Source organism: Lepus europaeus, chromosome 17, assembly GCF_033115175.1.
Source record: "Lepus europaeus isolate LE1 chromosome 17, mLepTim1.pri, whole genome shotgun sequence".
NCBI lineage: Eukaryota > Metazoa > Chordata > Mammalia > Lagomorpha > Leporidae > Lepus > Lepus europaeus.
Genome location: NC_084843.1, coordinates 34993733 through 35019875, shown reverse-complemented (window position 1 = coordinate 35019875; position 26143 = coordinate 34993733). Strand labels below are relative to the sequence as shown.

The following is a 26143-nucleotide window of genomic DNA, read 5'->3' as shown; positions in this document are numbered from 1 at the left end:
TCTGGAATATGACTCAGTTATAAAAAGAATGAAGTCCTGTCTTTTGCAACAAAATGCATGCAACTGGAAACCATTTTGCATAGTGAAATAAACCAGTCCCCAAAAGACAAATATATGTTTTCTCTGATATGCTGCAGTTAATATAGAATTTTTAAAAAGGTGGTATAGGAATGAAATGGATATCTTGTGATATTGTTGTTTTTAGCCCTTATTTATAATGTTGTGGAACTTTATTATTATAATTTATAATGTTGTGTCATCTTCCTACTTTTTACTCTTTGAATATTATGGTGAGTGCTGAATTAAGCCTGTGATTATAGCATGGACTGAAATTAGTCTTTGCAAAAATTAAATGAAAAAAAGGCATAAATGAGGGAGATTGAGGAGGGAGGGAGGGAAGTATGGTTTTCTTCTTAGAACTGTACCTATGAGGCCGCCACCATGGCTCACTAGGCTAATCCTCTGCCTGCGGTGCTGGCTCTCCAGGTTCTAGTCCTGGTTGGGGCGCCGGTTGCTCCTCTTCCAGTCCAGCTCTCTACTGTGGCCCAAGTCCTTGGGCCCTGCACCTGCATGGGAGACCAGGAGGAAGCACCTGGCTCCTGGCTTCAGATCGGCTCAGCATGCCAGCCATAGTGGCCATTTGGAGGGTGAACCAACAGAAGGAATACCTTTCACTCTGTCTCTCTCTCACTGTCCAACTCTGCCTGTCAAAAAAAAAAAAAAAAAGAACTGTACCTATGAAATACATGAAATATATTCTCTTTATACTAAAAAAAGTTTAAAAAGAATACAAAAAGGAGCCCTCATATGTTGTTTCATGTTTGGTATTCTTCCTTTTCTGCAGTTGAAATACTGAAATGTCAGTGACTTGCCCCAAGCCATGGTTTTACTAGTGGCACAGACAAGCAAAAACCCAGATCCACTGATTTCTACCTTCCTACCATTCTCTATTAATTTTGAGTTTACACATCGGGCTGTATTATTTTGCTTTAATTCATATGAATTTGTAGTGTTCCCTGTGAATCTGGGAGCTGGAAGAAAGTAAGATTTTTACTTCTACTCATTTGTAGCCACACTGTAATCATTTACTGAAAAATAAGAAAACCACCTGGCTGTTAACAAGCAAAAACTTTATTTTTGACCTATTTTTCTTTCAACATATTCTGGATTTATCCTAATGAACAGCTATTAAGGTGTTTGTCAAATATATTGCACTCCTAAATGTCTAAAGAAATATGTAGAGTATAAGAAAAAAAAAATAAGAAAACAGTGAAATAGAACAACAAAGCAACTGCTTTAATGAACAGAAAAGGGTCGTTGTGCTTATAAGAAAGACATTCTAAATGAAATTTTCTGCCTGTGCCACCAGTAAATCCTGCCATCTTAAGAACATATTTTGTGTCTCTGTGCCAAAAACCACAAGACCTTCGTTCTTGTTCTCATGATCCACGGCAATGCTCTATTCAGAAAGTTCTGGGATGGACCCCCCCCTCCCCCCCGCCTCTCCCTTCCCCAACTCCTTTGACATTTCTCAAACTGAGCTACTTGAGGTTGTGGGTTGATTGTGTGTGTTTACACCTGAGCTAAGCAGAGCTGAGGTCCAAAGGTATGTTTCATGGGCTTTGAAAAATGTTAGAATCCTTTTGGCAAATCACCTTTTCCTATTAAGATGCTATTGAGGGGGCTGGTGCTGTGGTGTAGCAGATAAAGCCACTGCCTGCAGTACCAGCATCCCATATGGGCGCCAGTTTGAGTCCCAGCTGCTCCACTTCTGATCCAGCTCTCTGCTATGGCCTGGGAAAGCAGTGGAAGATGGCCAAGTCATTGGGCTCCATCACCCACATGGGAGAGCTAGAAGAAGCTCCTGGCTCATGACTTCAGTCAGCCCAGCTCCTGGCCATCTAGGGAGTGAACCAGTGGGTAGAAGACTGACTCTCTCTCTCTCTCTGCTTCTGTGTAATTCTGCCTTTCAAATAAATAAATAAAATTTTTTTAAAAAGATGCTATCAGGGGTTATAGACCTTTTCTAAAGGTAATCAAGGAAATAACCACCCCTGCAGAAAAAGCCTTAGGCACACATATGTTACAGTGACTGAAAACCTGGAAGCAATTTATGGTTACGCTAACAAAAGAGTTCTTAAGGATCATTGGAAAGTCTCTTACATAGGGATCAAAGTGAACTTCAAATACTTTTAGTAACATAGAGAAAGGTTTGATGAACACATTATATAGAGGAAGCAGATTATAAACTGTATATAACGAGGGCCAGCATTGTGGCGTAATGGGTTAGACTACCACCTACAGTGCTGGCATCCCTTATGGGCACCGGTTCGAGTCCCAGCTGCTCCATTTGCAATCCAGTTCCCTGCTCCTGTGGCTGGGAAAACAGCAGAGGATGAACCAGGTCCTCGGGCCTGTGCACCCATCTGGGAGACCCAGAAGAAGCTCTTGGCTCCTGGCTTCAGTCTGACCTAGCCCTGGCTGTTGTGGCCATTTGGGGACTGAACCAGCAGATGGAGTATCTTTCTCTGTCTCTCCCTGTCTTTCTCTCTAACTGTGCCTTTCAAATAAATAAAAATGAAATCTTTTTAAAAATTGTATATAATGTTATCACAACTATGCAAATAGGTGCAGTGATAGTGGGTTTTTTTTCTAGCTTTTTATAATTGTGATCTTCTGCTTTATTTTCTAGCTTTTTATAATTGTGAATTTTGATGAGTGGATGGGAAGCATTATCTTTCTCAGTTGCCAATTTTCAGCTTGGATTTCTACAGCTATGAAAGGTTCTTTGGATTTCTCTAGAACAGTGGTACCCTCAGCTGGTCAGGCCACAGCACATAAAATGCCAGTATCATGTCCACAACCATGACAACAAAAATGTTCCCACGCTGGGGCGGGCATTCACAGTGGGTTAAGCCACTGCCCGAGTCACCCACATCCCATATCAGAGCGCCACTTTGAGCCCTGGCTGCTCCACTTCCTATCTAGTTTCCTGCTCATGCACCTGGGAAGCAGCAGATGATGATGGCCCCAGTCCTTGAGTTCCTGCCAACCATGTGAAAACATGGATAGAGTTCCTGGCTCCCAGCTTTGTCCTGGCCCAACCCTGGCTGTTGTAGCCATTTGGGAAATGAACCAGCAGGCAGAAGATGTCCCTTTCTGGCTCCACACATTGCCATTTGTCTCCTGGGGGGGAGCAGTCACTCTGAGAACCATTGTTTTAGATTCATTTACTGATACTTCTCTAAGGACCACTCCCCTGAGAGACCCAACACAAGGTAGCAGTAGCTGATCAGCTGTCCCCAGGAATGGAGTATTTAGAAATCAAGGAATGTGCTCACTCATTCATGAAAGACTTGTTTCCCGAGAGGTGTCTGGTGTCAGGAAAGCATGGCGGTAGGTAGTAAGGTTCTGTCCAGCCACGGGGTGGAAATCAGTGGGAACTCGGCTCTTTGTGAGCAGAGGTGGAGTGAGGACAGCCTGGCAAGCGACAAGGCTCACAAGGACCGAGGCACCAGCGGTGCTGGTCACAAGAAGGCTGCGGAAGGCGAATTCCCAGCCTGAGATGGGAGTGAAAGCAGAAATGCAGTTGACTAGACATCGTGGAGCCTGCTCCAAAGAACTAAAGCTCCTTAAATTCCTCCTGACAGGGAGCAGGATTGTCCTCAGAGCCCCAGGCTGCACTCAGCTCCCTGGGAGGAGGAGCTGGCCGGGGTGGGGGTGCAGAGGCAGGCTGCTGGAGAGCCCCCTCAGAGCCATACAGTTAGAGTTGATTCTGGAAAAAAAGTGGAGCCAGCTTTCCTACGGGAAGCATTTCTAGAAGTGGATTGAAGAAGGTGCATATTTTCAATTTTAATGGATAGTATGCAATTGCCTTTCAGGTGACCATACAATGATCAATGGGTAAAATGTAATTTTGGCATGTCATAGTGCTTGATAATAAGTTTATTATTTTAAACGTTTATAGAAGTTGGTGGCTAGTGCAGTTTTGTTTTCATGACCTGTTGGTGGTCATAGCTGATTTATGTGAGGCCTTGTTAGGAACACAATTGCTAATCATAAAATTTTTCCTATGGGAAAATATATCTTGCTTTGTGACAATTTGCTTTTTGACCTGCTTTGTAGAATGCATGTGTGGCAAAAGTAGATGTTTTCTGTCCAGTTGATGTCTGTGTGTCTGAACTTTCATGCCTTTGTCTGCCTTAGTGGGTAAGCTACTTTCCATGCTGTACTACAGATACATATCTAAGAAAACTTGAAGTGCTCTTTTAACTCTATATGAAGTACAAGAAAGATGAATGATTAAGGATTAAGACAATGGTTCAGACTGAGAATTATACAAGGAGACTTCAAAAAAGTTTATGGAAGAACTATGCATAGATTTCAAAACCTTTTTGCACTAAAGTAAATATCTTTTTTTTAAAAAAAGGCTCAGAATATAGTTACCTTTTAATTCTACTTTCCACAAAGTTTTTTGAAGCTCCCCCATGTGTATCTTCTACTTCATGAAATAAATACATGTAATTAAGTTGAGTGATAGGAAATTTCCATTTTATAGTCCCCAAACAGTTAAATATCAACAATTTCACATGGTTTGCTCTAATAGCAATGTTGGCTATAAAGAAAATTTTTGTGAAGTGAATATTCTGTTGTTTTATTGCTTTCTTAAAAATTCAAAGATTCATTTCCCTGAAGACAGAGTTGCAAACTTTGGCTATGTATCATACTGGGCATGGCTGGAATTCAGCAAGTTATTCTTGCCTAGAATGACTGTTTCCATTGGAACAAGAGTTCTCAACCCTGGCTACTCACAGAATCATTTTGGGGAAGTTAAAAAAGATACTGGTCTGTGCTTCCCACCTTGGCCTAGGGAATCAGTACTTTAGAGGTGGTACGCAGAGGCCTTAGGCCTCCGTATTTTTTGTCCCTCAGGTGACACCAAGGTGAAACCAGCTTTGTGAGTGATTATGCTAGAATTGTGCCTGCACAGGTCTCATTAAAGCTTTTCTACCCCTTAGAAAGACAAAAATGCAGTGCTTCTGCTTCGCATCTATTTCCCTCTCTTGTTTTGGACCAGTAAGTCCAAAGATGAAATGTGAAATATTTAACTTGATGGAACTCATGTTTTGGTTTTTGTTCAACAAAGCATGTTTGGAGTGTCTACTATGTGCCTGGTCCGATGGCGGGGTATTTTGGGGGAAATCATGACAAGTTGAAAGAGAAGAATTTGGGCCCTGTTTGGGGAATGAACCAGCGGCTGGGAGGTCTCTGTCCTTATCTTTCTCTGCTTTTCATGAATAGATTAAATAAAGATATTATTTTGAAAAAAAAAATTTTAAAAAACCAAGGGAGGTGTGAGCATTTGTTCTAGCAGCTGAGTTACAGGTTAAGACACCCCTACCCCATGTCAGAGTGCTTGGGTTCGATAATAGCCTTTGGCTCCCCACTCCAGATCCCTGTGAATGCAAACCATGGGAAGCAGTGGGTGATGGCCTAAGCAGTTGGGTCCCAGCCACACACATGGGAGACCTGGATTCCGTTCCCAGCTCCTGGCTTTGACCCAGCTCATCCTGGCCATTGCAGACATTTGGGGGAGTGGACCAGCAAATGGGAGCTGTCTCTGGCTCGCTGTCTTTCAAAGAAAAAGAAAAAGAGAAAAAAAAAAAGCCAGAGGGAGGGCAGGCATTTAGCCTAAGGGTTAAGATGACTGTGAAGATGCCTGTGTCCCATGTTGGAGGGCCGGGGCTCAGTAGTTCCTGGCTCCAGCTCCTGACTCTGGCTTCCTGTTAATGCAAACCCTGGGAAGTAGCAGGTGATGGCTCAAGGAATTGGGCCCCTACCACCCACTTGGGAGACTGGGATTGCATTCTCAGCTCCTACCCTTAGCCTGGCTTAGCCTTGGCTATTACTGGAATTTGGGCAGTGAACCAGCAGTTGGAGAAATTAGTCTCCCCCTCCCCCATATCTATCTTTCTGCCTCTCAAGTAAACAAATATTAAACAGATTTACAAATGTAGGGGATTATAGGAGACGTCCAGAATAGGCAAATCTGGAGAAAGTAGATTAGTAGTTGCCTCAGTCTGGGGAGATTAAGGAAAACAGCAAGTGACTACTACTGGGTATGGGACTTCTTTTTGGAGTAAGTAAGATGGTCTAACATTGATTGTGACAATGACTGTGCAACTCTGAATATTTAAAAACCACTGAAACCATTGCTGTCCTTTAAATGGGTGAACTGTACGGAATGTTAATTATATCTCAATAAAGCCAAGGGCATCCTTTGCTGGCCGGGCTTCACGCTGAGTACATGGGTTAAGAATGGCAGAGAAGGAGCTGGGTGTGGAACCTCCATCCCCTCAAATGTGACAGAACAATAACCGAGAGCAAAATGGGGCAAATACCCCTTGGAGGCACGTGGTGACCACCTGTGCTCCAGATGGCTTCCGAGCGTCCAGAGGGGTACATGGGACAGGAAGCCATGTGGTTGTCCAGGACAAGAAAAGAGAAAGACAAGAATATTCACAGAACTCAGCTGTGCCTCAGGCACTGCTACAGGTACTTAACGCGGGTTAATTTATTTGCTCATCACACAGTGATGCTCATTTTCCCACATCAGGACCGAGCGAAGAGAAGACAGCTGGCCCAAGATCTTGCAGCTTGTTCAGCAGTGCATTAAGCCTGCCTTCCAGAGTGGCAAGGATTCTGATAGGAGGGTACACAGGTCAGGTGACAGTGGGCGGGGAAGCTTGGGGGTGTTGAGGGGAGTGGGTGGTGGTTAGTAACACGTTCCAACAGAGCAAAAACGGAGCTGAGGCTACAAGGGCCTTGCCAAGGAATCCAGACGCAGCAGGTGGAAGTCCCTGAAGGTACTAAGTCCAAGCAAGGCATGAGGAACCACGATCAGGTTTCTAAATGCACAAACCCTTGTGTCTGGACGGGTGTCTCTCTGGGTCTGTTCTCTGTGTGTCATCTGCTGTGTGGGTGGACACAACACAGGACCCGCCATCCCACCTGGCCCCATGAGCTGGGGAGCAGCCAGCAGAGAGGCCACCATGACCAGGGCAGTGATAGCAAAGTGCAGCTTGGGGGCACATCCCGAGACCAGCATGCTGAGAACAGTGGACCTCCCGGTAGGAAAGACAAGCTGTCTCCCTCAACCGTTTCACTCTCCCCAAAGTAGGAGCAATTGTGTCTCCCGGCTTTTCTCTTCCTTCACAATGGGACTGACAGATGTGTGAAGCTGAGGGCACGCGAGATACGATGTGTAGGGCTCAAGGAGGAAGGAGTGCCATGGAAGCCTGTGTCCTTCCAACGTCTCAAGCCTGCCCTCTAATCCAAATTCTGCACATCTGGAAAAACAAGACTATTCATCCAACTCACTGTGCCTTGGAAACTGCCATAGATACTTAATATAGATTCATTTACTTATCATAGCCAGAAGCTCCGCCTCCCCATGAACCCATTGTCCCTAACATTTCCATCTTAGCATCACCTTAGGGCTCAGTTCCTTCATGAAGACTTTTCCATGACCTGCCCCAACTTGGATTTCTATACCAAGCCTCATTAGCACTTGTAGGTAGCTTTGCATTGTGCTACAAGCTCCACTTTACCCCCTAAGTGATCAAACGCTCTTTCCTCATTTTCCTGTCGCCTGGGCCTCACTATAGATGTCCTATTGTGTCCTCCCTCACTGTCTTGTTCTAGGCCCCGGTAGCTGCTCACTTCCCAGTGAGATCAGCCTGAAGTCCCGGAGCCCCAGGCACTTGAACCCTTCTCTTCTCACTTATTATCTCCTGTCTCAGACAGGTAGTTACCTTTCTCTCTCCCGTGCTGCCTCCCCCATCACTCCTGGTCATGTGAGAGACACTCGATGAAGCAGGAGCGAGTCATTGATTCATCAGAGAGCACTGTAGAGCAGTGATAAAGGGTGATAATTGCTCTTAGGTCCGAAACGTGGGTGCACAGCAGGTATCTCCGGAGCTCGGTCTCAGACACCCTGTCCTTGTTCCTGCTCCTCTGTCCAGCCTTCCATCACTTCTAGATCTTTCTCTGATCCTTTCCTCGCCAGATTCTTTCCCTGCCCACCCCTGCACCTCATTTGCTGAACTGCTCACAATTTAGATCTCGTTTATCTTCTTAGTTGCTACACCTACAGACTTTAGCTTTTCTTATTTTCTATGCCGTCTGTCTGAAAATGACTGTTTAATTTTTTTTGTGTGCAGCCTCTGATTGATTTGGAAAGGATTTGTGATATCAATCGGAAAAATTTGTCAATTAGTCCTTAACAGTTCTTAGAAGTGTGCACGGGTAGAATGAAGAAGAGCATGTGAGGAAACCTGTTGGATGAGATGAGGCAGCTACAAGTTCACCCAGGGAAGCACTGAAAAGAGCAATGGGAGGGAAATCGTCAAAAGAAAACCAAGCAAGCTTTTGCTACACCTGCATCTTTGACTTTCTGTTTTGTAGCTGCTCTCTCTCTCGCTCTCTCTCTCTCTCGCTCTGTGTGTGTGTGTGTGTGTGTGTCTGTGTTCCCAATACCACTGCCTCTTATCTTGGAGCACATCCTTCTCACTGCTGGGTCACAAATGAGCAAGAGCTGAGAGGCTCATCCCTGAAGTGTGCACTTTCTCTTCCAACCACTAGTGCAGAGAACACAGCTCCCTTCTCTCCCCTCCCTGCATGCTCACGATGTGAATGGCCAACCAAGCTTGCGATTCTTACAGTGAGGGTAGATTTTGAGAGACAAAGGATTGTGGACCATGAGCTTCTCAGTACAAAAGGCGGCCTGACTTTTGGACCATGGTGATAGAACCCATTTCAGGAGCCACATTTGCTCCTGAGAAGGCACCCGTGGATAGCCAACACAACTGCAGAAATGACTGGAATGTTAGTAGACGTGTGGTCCTGTCAAAAGGCTCCTTCCATCTCAGCATCGCATTCACTACGTCTCCTGTGACGCTCAACCCACTCCAGGCCACCCAGCCCATGGGCTCACACCAGGGCTGGGCTGCATTGATCTTACCTGCCCATTGCCTTTTTCACTATTGGCGATGCCCACTGGATGCTGATGCCGCAGGACAGCTAAAATAAATCCAAGGATTTTTTCATGAATTCTGACTGTGTGTGGTGAGTCACAGGATCACGGAGAAGACAAAGGAGAGAAGATCTTTGGAACCCCCACAAGTGGTTAATCCTAGCGGGCTGGTCATGGCTGTAGTCACTATATACCCTGCTGTTGTTGCCACTGCCCTTAATCATCTGTAGTCACAGCTACATAGTGTGATTTTATAAGCTCTTGGAAAGTAATAACTGCACACAATTGTTTAGGGCTCCAGCAAAGTGAAAGGCAACAGTATTTTAAATTATTACAAGGAACTCAGAGTATCTGGAGACAAGGAAAGCTCTTAAGTCTCCTTTCCACACAATAGAGCTTCATACCATTATTCTATATATAATCTTTTCACCAAAACACTGTCGCCTGATTCTTTCAACAAGACCTCTTTGTTTTGATAGCCAAGGAAAGCCTTAAGCTCAGCAGAGACAACAGAACAGGCTTTTTAGATTGCAAAATGTAAGGGCTCGCATGCCATCTTTTCGGGAAGTAAATTGGGAAGTGTTTTTAAAGTTTTGTTAACTTAAAACATTTAATAATTTTTAAGCTAAATTTTTTTCACTTTTAAAGATCTCATCAGCGTTAGGGCTGTTGATTGCTGATTGGAGTGCAGGTCAGTGACTCTTACCCGACTGTGGCGTAGGTGCGGGTGAGCTGGAAGGTCGTAGCTTTCTGTAAACCCGAGTCCCCTGAAGACCAAATCTGTTGTTTCTGTCCTTCCCTCTCAGTATGATCTGAGCTCTGAACATAAGCACTCACTCACACACAGGGCTGCAGCCTCTGTTACAGGACAGAAGCACTGTAACCAGGGACAGACTCAAAGTCCCTGACTGGCGCCATGAATCCCACGTGTAGTTTTCATGCTAAGACTTGTTTATCTGTTTTGTAGTTCCCAGTACTTTGCAACTTCCCTAACGGTTTGCTTTTCCTTTATCTTGAAGGCTGCTGTCTTCCAAAGAGGGAAAGGAAGGTGATATTTCCTTCAAGCTGTAGCATCTCTTTTCACATCTATGTCTCCAACCAGATAGGAATAGTCCTAAGTTCCTGCCCACCCTGTGGGATGTCTATGAGTGCAAACACAGGTGGTCCCTCTCCTATTCTAGACCAGGAGACAACATGCATTTTGTCCCTTCTCATTTTTAAAAAATATTTATTTATTTGAAAGAGTTACACACAGAGAGAAAGAGAGGCAGAGAGAGAGAGAGAGAGAGAGAATGAGGTTTTTCATCCACTGGTTCACTCCCCAATTGGCCACAATGGTGGGAGCTGCACCGATCCAAAGCCAGGAGCTTCTTCCAGGTCTTCCTTGCAGGTGCAGGGGTCCAAGGACTTGGGCCATCTTCTACTGATTTCCCAGGCCATATCAGGGAGCTGGATCAGAAGTAGAGCAGCTGGGACTTGAATTTGCACTCATATGGGATGCTGGCGCTGCAGGCGGTGGCTTTATCTGCTATGCCATACCACCCACCCCTCATTGGTTTTTGTACTAACAAGGAAAGCAGCGAGTTATAGGAACTCTTGGACGTGATCATCTCTATACCATGCGTGCCTTAAGAGCAGAAACCATGCCTTGTTTTGAGGTCGCCTCTTTAGGACTTAGCACGGCACCCCTGCAAGGACAGAGTGTGTGCTCAGGCATGGGAGCTATGACCTCCAGCTGTGCTTTCTTAGGAATTTTCTTAGAAAAGATTTCTGAATGGAAGTAGTTCTGGACTAGAGTGTACCTGCCTATAAGAATTCAGAAGGCCCCTGTTTGTCTCCCCAGACTCACCCCTCGACCTCTTAGCTTCAACATAGAGCTACGTTGTGCACACTATTCCCTTGCTTTCCCTCAGCTTTGCCTGGCTATCTCTTGCTGCTGCTGGGCTGTACCTTAGATGATGCCTCTGGAAGAAGCCTTCCGGAGCCTTCTAAGTGCCTTCTCCGTGTTTCTCAAGCACTTTGTGCTGACTCCGTGGCACAGCTGCCTGCTGTACTTTAATTGCCCATTTTCTTGCCTACCTTCCCTGATACTCGGTAACTTTCTTGAGAACAAAAAGCTGTTTTATTCATCCATTTTCTCTCCAGTGCCAGGCAAGCTTTTTAGCCTAAAGTAGACATTCAGAAAATATTTGTTGAATGAATGAATGAATGGAGTCCAAACAAAGGAGTCTTTCTTAAGTGTGGATTTCTTACATTTCAGAAATTGAAGTTTAGCTAGGGACTTGGTTCATGTCTGCATTGGATAGCAATCTCTGGGCCTGGTTGTTACCCATGCTGTCCCAGATGCTGTTCCCCTCTGGGTGAAGGCCCCAAGAAGCTGAGTTGTACCCCTGTTCTGTACCCTTGCTCAACACCTCCATCCTTTGCCTGCCCCTGCTGCCTCTGGCCTTCTAGACTGAACAGGTCTTCAGTTCTTCCCCCCAAGCTCTGCGTCCTCCTGACCCATCTGAGTTTGGTGACAACTGTGACTCCTGGAAATCCATTTGGGTCTGTTCATCTATTGCTATCTCCTCCACTTGCTCTGGCTGAAGTATGTTCACTAACAAAGTAAGTCTTTTCTACCCTTGGCTAGCACTTGAAAGTCTGAACTGCTTGTTCTCATGGCTCTTACATAGGCATGAGGCTCGGAAGTGGCTGCCACCCTCCTGCAACAGCTCAGTTAATAAGTACCAGAAGTCAGCCACCGTTAGGTCCTGTTTCTGAAGGTAGGTTCTGTGTTGGCTCAGTTAGAGAGTTTCTGTTCCAGTGGAGAATTGCAGGTTAGTGAAGGCATGTCCCTAGCTCTTTTCTGGCAAACATTTACTTGGCTCCCTTCTTAGGAAAGGCCTTTAAGGATTAAATCCTGGGGCTGGGTTTGTGGCATAGCAGGTTAAGCCAATAGCATCCCATATAGGTGCCGGTTAGTGTCCCAGTTGCTCTACTTCTGATCCAGCTCCCTGCTAATAGCCTAGCAAAAGCAGTGGAAGAGGGCCCAAGTGTTTGGACTCCTGGACCCACATTGGAGACCCAGCTGAAGCTCCTATCTTCTGTCTTCAGCCTGACCCAACACTGGCCATTTTGTCCATCTGGGGAATAAACCAGTGAATAGAAGATCTCTCTCTCTCTCTCTCTGCCTGCCTCTCTCTCTGCCTCTCTATATCTCCAACTTTCAAAATAAATAAACCTTTGAAAAAATAACTAAATCCCTAAAATTTTCCAGTAGAAGAAAGACAGTATATTCAATACTGGTCCCCCCCCCCCCCCCCATACAAGTAGAGGAAGGCCAAGAAATTCTGAGAGTAAAGAAACCATGGGGACCAAGAAGTTGAAGAACACACTTCCAGGAGCAGCCTGGAGAGACAAAAGAAAGGAGAGAGTGAGAGAAAGGAAGAAACCTGGAGTGGAAGAGGATCTCTACTGTAATTCCATCTTAACCAAAATAGGCATGGCCTTGGAACTTAACGATTCCAGCAATAGAATTAGTTATTGTGACTACTTGGATACTCAGGGCTGGTGAATCTAAGACAAAGAACTTATAGCTGTGATGGGCTTTGGGGTTAGTGGTCAAGACTCTGCTTGGGATGTCTGCTTCCCTTATTGGAGCGCCTGGTTCGAGTCCCGGCTTCACTCCCAATTCTAGCTTTCTGCTAACGCAGACCCTGGGAGACAGCAGTTGATGGCTCAAGTAGTTGGGTTCCTGCCATGTGCATGGGAGATCTGGATTGAGTTCATGGCGCTGAACTTTGACCAGGCCTGGACCAGGCCATTGCAAACATTTGGAAAGTGAACCAGCAGTTGAGAGCGTTCTCTTGTGTTTCTCTCCCCCTCTTTCCATCTCCATCTCCCTCTCAAATAAAAAACAAAACCAGAAAAACTTATAGCTGTATTACCTCTTTGAATCCTTGTTTGCAACAACCCTGGAATAGTCTCTTTTTCAAATATTTATTTATTTATTTGAAAGGCGGAGTTATAGAGAGGCAGAGGTAGAGAAGTTTTCCTTCCTCTGGTTCACTTCCCAAGTGGCCTCAACAGCTGGAGCTGTGCCAGTCCAAAGCCAGAAGCCAGGAGCTTCTTCCATGTCTCCCACGAGGGTTCAGGAGCCCAAAGACTTGGGCCATCTTCCGCTGCTTTCCCAGGCCATAGCAGAGAGCTGGATTGGAAGTGGAGCAGCCGGGACTCGAACCAGCACTCATATGGGATGCCAGCACTGCAGGTGGTGGCTTTACCTGCTACGCCACAGCGCCAGCCCTTATAATAGTCTTGATTAAAGAAACTAGTTACTTTCCTACTGCTATTGCATGGTGGCACTGAGCCTACTATGATGAGGCCCTTCACTCACAGTTTGTTCTAGAAAGTCAGCCTCGGTCTCAGGCCATCTTCAGAGACACTTGAGAGTAAAAGTCCGAGAGGGCAAGGTAGTATTGGTCCAGATACAATGACCTAGGTAGAAACGAGTCCAGAGGAGCCTTGAAGATGGAAGCAACACTGGTTCTTTGCCAGTGGGCAGAGAGAGGGAAGTTAGAAACCAGGACAAATGGAGCAGGAATTGATGCAACAAAGGGGTGCGGCCCAGGAAGCTAACAGCCTGTTCCTATAGGTTGGCCTTGGTCCCTTCCACCTGCTGTGGACATGCAGCAGCTCAGACCCACAGGACATCAGGAACTTTGTGTCCTTCACAGCTTCACATGCACAGCTTAGAAAGAACACTGGCCCTGAGCCTCGGAGCCAGAGAGCACAGGCCAAAGATTTGTGAAACTTAGCTCTTGTCTTTCAGGGGCTTTGTCCCCATGTGATTCATTAATTGATCTGTTGCTCCTTAAAGCTGCAAGGAGCCTGGTGGTTCAGGCCATTAAGTCCTTTCTGTGGGCCTAGTTCATGGTCTGATATCACAAGCCCAGCAACGTAATCCATTTGTCCTAATTTGATTTCTTTCTTTTCAAGAGGCTTCCTTGGCAGCCAGGTTTTCTCATTACAATATGATTCATCCATGCGGTAATTCCCATTAGAATTAATATCTCAGAGGTGATTCATCTTTGGAAATATTAAGCTGGAAGCATCATTTTCAGAAGGCCTGTTACAAACTCACAGCCCCCGGGAATTTCTATGTGAGGTGCCCCTTTGTTCAACCAGCATTTGCTGAGTTTTGCCTTGTGCTGGATTCTGTCCTAGGGGCTTTGGGGGATACTGAGGTGCCTGCCCTCAGTCACTCCCATTCTAGAAGGCAGGTGACACGGGCGACAATGCTATGGGGTGGATCAGTCAGAGATGAAAGGGTGTACACCCTTCAGGTTGAAGGCCATGGTTTTCAGAGTTTAGCCGGAATCAGAATCACCTGGAGAGTTTGTTAAATAAAACAGATCACTGGGGCCCAGTCCCAGAGCTTTTGATTCAGGAGGTCTGGGATGGGGCCCAAGAATTTGTATTTTCAACAAGTTCCTGTGTGATGATGCTGCTGCTGGCCTGGGGCCCACACTTTGAGGACCATGCCCTAAGGCTTTGGTTGTTCTCTCATCACACCCCGTTTCCATCACTTGCAGTGTGTTAAGCAGTGTGCCCTGTGCTGAGGGCAGAATATTGAATAAGCCATGACCCCTGCCCCATGACCTGGCAGGGAGGAAACCATGCTGTCCATACTTCACAGAAAGCCCTGTGGGCAGTTTTCTGTAGTTAGCAGATGGAGCACAGGAAAGAAAGTAATTTTTTTTCTTGCTGGAGCCCAAGGAAGGTTACATGGAGAAAGCAAAATTTTAATGAAAGGGTAAAATGTAGATTGGAAGGAATTGTATGGGAGGGTATTTGCAGCTGTGAAATTCCCAGATTATCAAATGTCCTAGGATATCCTCCCCACCCTCCTCCTTAGATGTTGCCCGCAGTCATAAAGCTTTTGCCGACTTCCTGTAAAAGCATAGCTCTGCTTAATTTGCCTGGCCTTAGTAAAGCCTTTATTTTTGGCTCCCTGGAGTTCTGTTTGGTCAATGTCTCGTGCATGCTCTAAATACTCTCAGTAGAATGGAATTCTCTGCATAGGCACTTGAATGGAATGTGGAATTGGGAGCAGAGGAAAGCATTGCCTGCCACCAGAATCCAACTGTCCATCCCTGCCACTCAAGGCACCAGGCTGCCACAGCTACCATCCCCCTCCAACAGCCTTGCAAATTTGTTGACTTATATTTGGTGGTTCCTATATCACTGCACTTTTTTCCCCTAGGTGACAATAAAGTGGCATCTGTGGTTCAGTTGAATCCAAAGAATTCATGGCCAATAAAATGGAGGATTTTATCGAAAGTCTTACTTAAGACATAGAGTAGGGATATTTACTCATTGATCAAGAACTATTTATTGAGAAGGTATAATGCCAAGGATTGTTCAAACATGGAGATATAGCAATGAAGAAAAGAAAAAACAAAGATGGAGGGATTGTTGGTACAATCCCCCCTCTCTTGGAAGTGCCTTCCTTAGCATCTGTGGTAGGCTCCCCACACTGTTCATTTTGGTGGTTAGCACAGTGGCTTAGGGCTGGAGGGTCCTAATTTTACATCCCAGCTGTATGCACACTGATTCCTTGTTTGAAATGCCATTAGTAGTATGGTTTCTTCACAGAGTTGTCCTGAGACTCAAATGAAATCATGTCTCAGTGCTCATTGGCTAGTTCATTTTAAGCACCCAACAAATATCGCAGTGGTTTTAAGTATTGTTGTGAAGTTAATGGATCCCTAAGAGCCTTCATCATGTTGAAAGATTTCAGAAGACATGCCATCAGACCTTGTACAGTTTCCTATTACTCCAGTCCCAGAAGGATAGCTTTTGAAACAGTGAGCACAGGATTGATCCCCTTAACAACACTGTCTTTGAGCCTCATAGAAGTCAGACTGAGACAACTTTCAGGCTGTTTAGAGGAAGGGGCTTCCTCTTGGGTGCTGTAGATGTGGATCTGGGTGCTTCATGCCATTCAGGACCCTGAAATCTTTGGCTTTGTCCCCATCTGCATTACCCTGCTCTCTTCAGCCTCGGTGTGTTTGTCGTATTTTATTTTGGGTCTGAACTCCACGCCCCAGTGCTTGTTTCTACATCGCATTCCTCTTTCTTGATTCATAGGAAACTTCCGATATTTTCTAAGAGTTTCTTCAAGCGTTACCTAAGCATTGCTTGGTTTTCTGCAAGTTAATTCATAATATTGAAGTTAGCTTTGCCTGAACCGAACCAGGCCATGTCATCACACAGCACCTGCCGTAATGGAAGAAATGTAAGTCAGTGAAAAGATCCATTCACAGTTCAGTCCTTATTAAACCTGGGAGCCTTGAGGGGCAATATTTGAAACATTGCTCTATAGACTTCTATACAAAATGGAAATTTCTTAAGAATTTATGACCAAATGTAGAAACCTCGATCCTTTTCTTTTCCTTACTCCCAACAACTTCAGCAAGTGCTATAAAATCCACATCCAAAAAATATCTTGGCTACATATGAATGTAAGAGTCTATAATTTTTAATTAATTTGGCCTACTTGCTTATTGTCTGTCTTCCCCATTAAACTGAAGCTCTTCTTGCGCACTGTTAGATTCCTAGAAATTGGGCTTGGCACAGCATATGTGCTCAGTAGATATAATTGTTGGATTAGTTAATGGACACATAGCTTTTTGGCAAGCTTGGATGCCATGTTGTGACACATGGATTTTATCTCAAAAAAAAAAAAATATTGCCTAAGGTAGGGCAGTAGCCTTCCTAGCTTTCAGCACCTTCTTATACCACATTAATCAAGTGAGATAAAGTGTATATATTGATTTTACCTTGTAATGTAAAACTGTAAATCTCCATGCAAAGGAAACATACTTCATTAGTCATAACTTGACTATTTTTGAAAGTGATTTAGGATAACCATGGAAAGAATTATCATTAATAAAAACAATAACAATAGCAGTATAAACACCGCTTAAACCACATGCCAAATAATGATGTGCTCTTAAATTCCACTGTGAGGCTGTGGGGGTGACAATAGATAATGCAGTGGGTAAAACTGGACCCCAGAGTTGTACAAAACTAACTTTCAGTCTTAGATTAACCTCTTACTAGCTGTGTAGGGTTGCCTGTATTTCTCTACCTCTCTAGGCTTATTTTCCCATCTGCAAAATAAATCAACCTCATAGGGTCAGTGTATGAGTTCAATTGTTGTATAACTAAAAGACTTATCATTGTGCCCAACACATCATCAGTGTGTCCGTTAATTTTTGCTTTGCAACAAGGTATTCCCAAACTTCACAACGATCATTGAGCCCATGATTATGTGAATTGATTGGGTGATTCTCTAAGTCTGGATTAATTGATCTCCGCTAGGCTCCGTTACATATGTCTGGTGGCAGATGCATGGCAGTTGGAAGATCTAGCTTCTAAATGGTCTCACGGTCTTACTATGTGTCTGGCTGGTGGCAGGCTGTCAGCCAAGGTGACAGGAGAGACTGACCATTGTCTCTCATCCCCCAACAAGCTAGCTCAGGCTTTTTCACATGGTAGCTGTTGCATAGTTCCTAAAAGCAACAGGAGAAAGCAAGGTCCATTGCACAAGTGTTTTTCTAGACTCTGCTTATATCACATTTGTAGGTTTATCATTGGTTAAGTGAAATTACATGGCCGTTCCAGAGTCACTGAGGGCAATTGTCTTTGCTCAGCTTGCTATAACAAAGGAACATAAACCATTGGCCTATGAGCAACATGGATTTATTTCTCACAGTTCTGGAATCCGGCAAATCTAAAATCAAGGTGTCTGCAGATCCATGGCCTGGTGCAGGTCTACTTTGTGGTTCATGGATGGTGCCTTCTAACTGCGTCACATGATGAAATGTACTAACTAGCTCTCTGCAGCCTCTTTATAGGCGCACTGGTCCCAATCCTGCGGGCTCTTCCCTCATACAGTTTCATGGTTAGAAGATCCATTCTTTCCAGAGATCTTAGCAGTTTCAGCATGTTTTTTTCCCCCTTTCCTTATTGAGAACATCATGCTGTTTATGTAAAAGAAGCCCTTTTTGGCTTTTCTTTGTCATATCCGAATTGTCAACATCACTTGTGCTTTGAGGCCATTGTCAAGTAAAATAAGGGTTACTTGAGCAGAACTACTGCAATACCAGGACAGTCAACCTAATGACCAGGGTGGCTACGGCAATTAACAGAGTGGGATGCAGTGGGGTGCCAGGAGGTTTTATATGGTTATCCCCAAAGATTTTCAGTTTAAAACTGATGAACTTTTTATTTCTGGAATTTTCAGTTTAATCTTTCCAGACCATAGTTGACCGTGGGTAACTGAAGCTGTGGAAAAGGGGAGATGACTGCATTAATGGTGACAGATATTGGCCATGTGACTTGGCTGGTGTAGGGAAGGGACTGGCACCAGCTGGAGGACCCAGATCGATCCATTAGCTGCTGTAACTTCAGATGTATATATAAATTTCATGATTTTGAAACACTGTGTACCACTGTATGACAACCTGTTGACTGAATCTGGCCCATGGCCAATCAGTTTATGGCCCACCTATCCCCCACCCAACACACACCTATTAGGTACCTGTTGGCACATCTTTATTGCATGATAGCTGTCCTGAAGGCCAAAGGTGAAAGGAGAGACACGAATAAGGTGGATAGAGACCAGTGAGTTACAAGACTAGAAGAAGGATGGATGATTTATGCTTCAGAAATTCCACAAAGGTTAAAGAAGCGAGAATAAGAAAAGACCATTAGATTAGAGCGAATCATTGGTACAACATTCCATGTTTAGGCTAAATGTTCTTTTTAAAAAAAATCCATGGTCAAACAACATGGGAAATACTCAAACAGTTAAATGAAGTAGATTTCTTTACTCTGCCCTCTTCTAATTGTAAAATATAAATCTCTAGAAGTGGGGAATATTTGCTGAGAGCTTCGAACCTGACTAATGAATCCTTAACTCATGGAATCCCTTGATCTACTGTTTTGAGGAAAACACTTTGCAAAAGTTGGGTTGGGTACTGAATGAACCACCGGGCATCTCTGAAGACATGATATGGAAAGTGCAGTGCATAAGGTCATCAGTGAGGGTGTGGCAAGCCAGTGGAGCAGCTTGGCAAGTAAACAAAGTTGGCCAACCCATTCATCACTAGGCACTGCCCACATGATCATCTTATTAAAACAAAACCAACTTAGCATTATTGCTGTGCTTAAAAACAAATAAGCAAACACAGTACATCAAGTATTGCTCACCTCTGGTGGTTTAAAACTCTTTGCTTTAGCATTCAAGTGTCCTTTACCAGGCCGGCTGACCGTTCACATTGGCAGGCTATTCCCTACGTACACTCTCCACTCTGAATACCTGCTCTACCCGCAATGCTTAGGACACAGTCTCTGTCTTCCAGGCTCCTCGCTCTTGCTCCTCACATCATTGGCTGTCTCCCTCTGCTGCTCCAGTTAGCACTGTGCCACTTTCCAAGACACAGATCACATCCTGCTTTCCCAGTTAAGCCTCCTTTAGCCATCAGACCTCACAGGGGGTCCTTTTTCCAGGACTTCTAGAGGATTCATTGCGTAGTGTGTTGGGGATTGCCTATATGATTTAGAACTGAAAAGAGAAAATCATGTACTGAAGTCCGCAGCTTTCTACCCCCAACTGCCCTAACAGTACCCTCAGATGTCTCAATGATTTCATCCAGAAACACATAGACGCACAGATATAACCTCACACACTGAATTTCATAGGCTATACAGTCGTAAACCACCTGTTGTTCTTTGAAGGGAGGAGAGTCCTCTCTTCTGTAGACTTGCCCAACAGTAATGGGCACCATTTCTTCTTTTTTTTTTAAACATTTGTTTATTTAAACGAGTCAGAGAGATTTTCCATCTGCTGGTTCACTCACCAGATGGCCTTAATGGCTAGGTCTAAGCCAGGCTGAAGCCAGGAGCCAGGAGCTTCTTCCAGGTCCAGCATATTGGTGGCAGGGGCCACTGTCCACTGCTTTCCCAGGCCATTAGCAAAGGAGCTGGATCAGAAATGGAGCAGCCGGGACACAGACTGGGATGCCGGCACTGCAGGCAAGGGCTTTACTCTCTACATCACAGCACTGACCCCTGAGCACTATTTTTTTTTTTTAAGGTTTATTTAGTTGAAAGAGTTACAGAGGGAGGTAGGGGAGATAGAGACAAAGAGAGAAAGTTCTTCCATCCACTTGTTCACTCCCCAAATGGCCACAATGGCTGGAGCTGAGCTGATCTGAAGCCAGGAGCCAGGAGCTTCTTCTGGGCCTCCCACATGGGTACAGGGGCCCAAAGACTCAGGCCATCTTCAACTGCTTTCCCAGGCCATAGCAGAGAGCTGGATTGGAAGAGGAGCAGCCAGGACTAGAACCGGCGCCCATATGGGATGCTGGTGCTTTAACCCAGTACGCCACAGTGCTGGCCCCATTTCTTATTTTTTTAGATTCAATTTTTATTTATTTGAAAGGCAAAGTTACAAAGAAAATAGAAGAGACAGAGAGTGATCTCCCATCCACTGGTTCACTTCCCAAATGGTTGCAGTGACTGGAGCTGGGCTGTCTGAAGCCAGAAACCAGAAGCCAGGAGCTTCTTCAAGTCTCCCACATGGATATAGGGACCCAACCATTTGGGCCACCTTCTACGGCTTTCCCAGGCCATTAGCAGGGGGCTGGATAGGAAGTGGGGCAGTTGGTTCTCAAACCGTCACCCATATAGGATGCAGGCATCTCTGGTGGAGGCGTAACCTGCTATGCCACAGTGCCGGCCCCTGGCCACCATTTCTAAACACTACACTGAGAACTTCTCATGCATTGTGTGAATTCCCCCAACATCTCTAAAAAAGGGTGTTGCTCTCCCCAATTTATAGAGAAGAAACCGTCTCAGGCAGCTTCCTTATTCTCATGATTGACTCTGACCCTAAGCCCTGAGTTCTTTCTATTCCGGTAAACCATCCCCATGGCTACACTGGCCACCAGAAATATAATGGCAGAGAATTACAGCTAAGATTTCACACTCTGCCTCCCGGTGGAAGCATCTCTCAGTAGGCAGAGGAGGGTAGACTAGAAATCCAGTTAGGGTCAGTGCAGTTTGAATATTGTTGGGGCTTGGGTTTCAATGGAGGGCCTTGTAAGGGCTTAGTAAGGCTCTGGGGCCTGGGTGAGGTGATATTTGGAGTGTGCAGCATCGTGGAGGCACATTCACGGCCTGGAGGCCTCCTGAGGGTTTCCTTTCCATGGCCATTGATTGATATATCCTAAAGGAGTAACCTCCATTTCAACTCTACTGTAAGCTCTTAGCTTATCTGTCTGTTTCTTTTACTGAACTGTGAGCTCTTTAAGGGGATAAACTGCCTAGTTTTCCCAGGTCTGATGCCGTTACTGGGATATAAAAGCATCACTATTTGTTGGTTTGATGAATGAATGACAAGTCTGCCAAGGCAGGGTGCTCAAAATGGCACAATATAGTCTGCCTTTATTCCACCATCAGATGGCTACCTCACCGCGTGTGATGTTTTATCCTGGTTGTTTATACAAGGAGATCTTCAAAAAGTTGATGGAAAATGTGCATATCTTAATAAGGTTTTTCTGCAAACTGTTTGAAATACCCTCATATACTCACTGCTAGTCATTGGCCTTACAGAAGGCTTGACAATGGCCAAAACCTCCCTGCAATGATGTCAAACCTCATAATTTTCAGGCCTCATAATTCAAAGTTAGATTGAACTTAGGTATGTGCCACCATAGCCATGACCTTTGACACAGTGTCTCACACAGAGCAGGGTCTTTACACACGCATGTAGAATGATTGCATTGAAGACCCAGTTGAGTACCTGTCTCTAATGGTTCAATCTTCATTAGATAACTCTTGGTGAACTCAGGTGATGAAAGGAGAAGAAGTGAGGATGGTGACAGAGACAAGGCAGATAGAGTTGACCAGGATATGTCTACTTCTAGGATGTGGGAGGTGAGAGAGGAGGGCAAGGAAAAAGATTCAAACACTTTGATCTCAGCTGATGGATTGAGGGATTTAGCCCAAGAGAGAAATGGGGACGTGCTCCTTCCCCACAACCCTCTCATCCTCACTTCAATTTGAGCAGGGACAAGTGGTTCCCCGTGAATTTCCAGCTGAGGGGTTTCAGGAGGCAGATGCACAGGGGCAGTCACTGAGGAGACTCCCAAAGGGGCAAACGGAAAGCTTCACCCTCATCTATCAGCAGAAGAGCTTGTCTCTGCCAAGGAGGATGGGAAATTTGAGCTGCATATATTTTTGGTTGGTACAACTTGTGAGTGCTCTGTCTGGTAGCAGGCTTGTTTGAATTGCCCATTTCATAACCACCCACAGCTTTTCCAAATACATGGTGTCTGTAGAATGTTCAGGTTAATGCATGAGTCCAGGACCCAGAATGTTTGCGCTTGGAGAGCCCGAGCCTTCTTAATAAGTCATCTTGGCACTTTGTCAACAAGTTCAGTTGCTTTTCTAAGAAACTAGATTAATACTTCCTGTACTTTGTGCTATTCGCAGATCTACAATGCAGTGAGAAGAGAAGAAACAGAAAATCCAGTTGGATCCCTTCTCCGTTTCTTCACAAAGCTCCCAGCCTCAGAGACTGCGCATGGGAGGGTTAGCCTAGGTCCCTGCCTGAAGCAGTGCGTCCGAGACACTGTGTGTGAGTATCGTGCCACCCTGCAAAGGACTTCCATCTCTCAGTACGTCACCGGTTCTCTCCTGGAAGCAACCACGTCTTTAGGAACAAGAAGTGGTCTTCTCAGTACTTTTGGAGGTTCCGCTGGACGAATGATGCTGAAAGGTAAAGTGAAATGTCAGTTTTAACTTTTCACCTTTGACCACAGAGACGAGGCTAAGTTAACATCTGTGCAGCTCCTGCTGGGAAAGTGAGTTCCCTTGTCAGTGACTCTAAGTCAACGTATCTGCTTTAGAACAATGCCAAAAGGCGGTCCCTTATTAAAGTCCCTTCAGGTATAAATATTCTAAATTATAAGCATTAACATTTTGAAGTTTCTTTTTCAAAAGAAGTAAATGGTCACAATACTGTCTTTATTGTTTTTTGATGATGAGCTATTCATTTACTTACTTTTGCTTATGTAAAAAGAAAAGACTTCGTGTATTTCATATATACAATTTTAAGCCCATAATGATGCTTCCCACCCTCTCCTTCTTTCCTTTTTTTTTTCTTTTTCCTTTTATTTTTTGTGATAACATCTTTCAGTTTACTTTATAGTCAGGCTTAATCCTCCACTCAATAAATTCAACAAGTAGAAAGTAGAAAGACCACTGTACCACAGGAGTGTAGACAAGGGTTGTAGACAATAATCAAATCTCAGGTTGTCAATTTCACTCATATACATTACATTTTTTTTGTACTTTATATATTAGCTACCAAAAATCAAAGGAAGCGTGTGTTATTTTTCTTTTGGGGTCTGGCTCATTTCACTAAGCATAATGGTCTCCAGTTATATCCATTTTGTTGCAAAAGACAGGATTTCATTCTTTTTAATGGGTAAGTACTATTCCATTATGTATATGTACCACATTTTCTTTTTCCAAATGGTTTCTCCTAGTGGCAATCTGTGATAGATGTTAATTATTGTGATAAAAATGCTAGTAAATGGTATGGTCTTGTGGTCACATTTAAAACCAGTGGTGATCAGCAACACAATAAAACAAATCTCCTTCATATACTGAATCAGTAGATTTCTATTGGCCAGAAAAGCCAAAGGACATCTTCTAGCAACTCCCATCTCGAAGGACAAGGCAACTTGCTGAAAATGAAGGCCACACACAGGAAAAGGGGCTCCTCAGCATGTGAGCGCCCCACCTACTTCCCATTAGTAGCAGAAGGCGGGTCAGAAATGGCAGTGCACCGAGGAGCCGTGGAGGCCTGTGCCCTGAACAGCTCTCACAGGCCGCTGGGCAGTCTTCCCTGGCAGGAGATTGCCAACCAGACTGAGACCATGAACTCAATTGAGCCATTCCTCAGTATACACGTATTTTGACACACCGTGTTGTACATGCTAAATATGAGGCTACTTTAGAAAGCTTGCAGGAAAATGGAATTAAAAGTGTGAATTATTGTTTTTGAACCCATAGCCTTTTCAGGAGACACATTTTCTGTGTTTGAAAAAAAAAATGTGCCGGTGCCGTGGCTCAATAGGCTAATCCTCTGCCTGGCAGCACCGGCACACCGGGTTCTAGTCCCGGTCTGGGCACTGGATTCTATCCCGGTTGCCCCTCTTCCAGGCCAGCACTCTGCTGTGGCCCAGGAGTGCAGTGGAGGATGGCCCAAGTCCTTGGGCCCTGCACCCCATGGGAGACCAAGATAAGCACCTGGCTCCTGCCTTTGGATCAGCGCGCACCGCACCAGCCGCGGCGGCCATTGGAGGGTGAACCAACGGCAAGGGAAGACCTTTCTCTCTGTCTCTCTCTCTCAATGTCCACAAAAAAAAAAAAAAAAATGTGTTCTGCACCAAGATCACCTCATACTTTTTGTTCCATTTTTTCATGAACTTTTTGAAGTGCCTTCATATATATAATTTTTGCAAAAATATTTTTAAACATTTAATTTAAATGGTTCTTTGGCTCTTTGAAGTCCCAGAATGTTCACAATCCACATATCAGCCATTGGGTTGAGCTCTGATGCTCATCTCTTGGCCAAGGCCCTCAAGGACCTCCTGGCTGCTAAGATTTGTTTGTCTGCTTCTTTCATCCTTTGGTGTTTATCCTGTGGCATAGATCTGGCTAACGCCTTCCAGCTTTGAGTCACTAATGAAAATCTGGGAGGGCATGTGCATAATATACCCAGGCTCCAGTTTATACATGGGTTGTGTTCAGGAAGTTCATTTCTCCAGCAACTTAGAATACATTCCTGGAGAAGCAGTTTTAAATGTCGTGATTTGGTTCTTAGACTTTAGTCTCCAAGACCTCTTTAACAGTAACAACAGTTGAAATCTGCACAACTGCTCATGGAATAAAGAGAAAAGCACATTAGTAGAACACTGAGTTTCAACCTCCAAAACTAATAACAACAACAATAATAAAATAGTAAGCAATACAATGAAGAAATTTGTTATTGAAGGGGAATATTTATTTATTTGAAAAGCAAAGAGACAGGTGGAGAAACAGAGCTCTTCTGTCCATGTTTCATTCCCCAAATGATCACAACAGCCAGGACTGGGCCAAGCCCAACCCAGGAGCCCAGAACTCTATCCAGGTCTCCCACATGGGTGTCAGGGACCCAGGTACTTGTGTACCTTAGGTACTTGCTGCCTCTGAGGGTACAAATTAGCAGGAAGCTGGATCGGAGGCAGAGGAGCCAACAGCTTCCATATGAGATACAGAAATCCCAAATTGTGGACTAACCTCTGTGCCAAACGCCCACCCCAAGGGAAATAATTTTATTTAAAGATGAATAAAGAGTTAAATTTTTATTGTGGTTTTGAAACAATTTTTTTTGACAGGCAGAGTGGACAGTGAGAGAGAGAGACAGAGAGAAAGGTCTTCCCTTGCCGTTGGTTCACCCTCCAATGGCCGCCGCGGCTGGTGCGGTGCGCGCTGATCCGAAGCCAGGAGCCAGGTGCTTATCTTGGTCTCCCATGGGGTGCAGGGCCCAAGGACTTGGGCCATCCTCCACTGCACTCCCGGGCCACAGCAGAGAGCTGGCCTGGAAGAGGGGCAACCGGGACAGAATCTGGCGCCCCAACAGGGACTAGAACCCGGGGTGCCAGCTCTGCCAGGCAGAGGATTAGCCTGTTGAGCCACAGCGCCGGCCTTGAAACAAATTTTTTGCCACTTCAGAGATTTTTAGGTGTTGATAGCTATAGTTCTTTATTGTGGCTAATTATACTTTGAAACACATACCTGTATGAAAGAATTAGAATTTTTTAACAAAGAGTTTTATCTATTTGAAAGGCAGAGTTACTGAGACTGGGAGACACACACACACACACACACAGTTCATCCAGGTCTCCCACACGGGCTTAGTGGCCCAAGCATGCCAACCATCTTCTGCTGCTTTCCCCGGGTGTTTTAGCAGGAAGCTGGATCGGAAGTTGAACAGCTGGG

At 44.8% G+C, this 26143-nt stretch overlaps 1 protein-coding gene across 4 annotated transcripts in view; it reads left to right on the top strand.

Annotated features, from left to right (window-relative positions):
- Positions 1 to 26143, top strand: part of PLCE1 (phospholipase C epsilon 1) — a 331237-nt gene that overhangs the window by 128624 nt on the left and 176470 nt on the right. For all 4 annotated transcript variants that reach the window (XM_062214098.1, XM_062214096.1, XM_062214097.1 and 1 more), the window contains exon 3: positions 22586 to 22871. In XM_062214098.1, coding sequence (XP_062070082.1) covers positions 22586 to 22871 — 286 coding nt within the window. The remainder of the gene's footprint in view (positions 1 to 22585; positions 22872 to 26143) is intronic.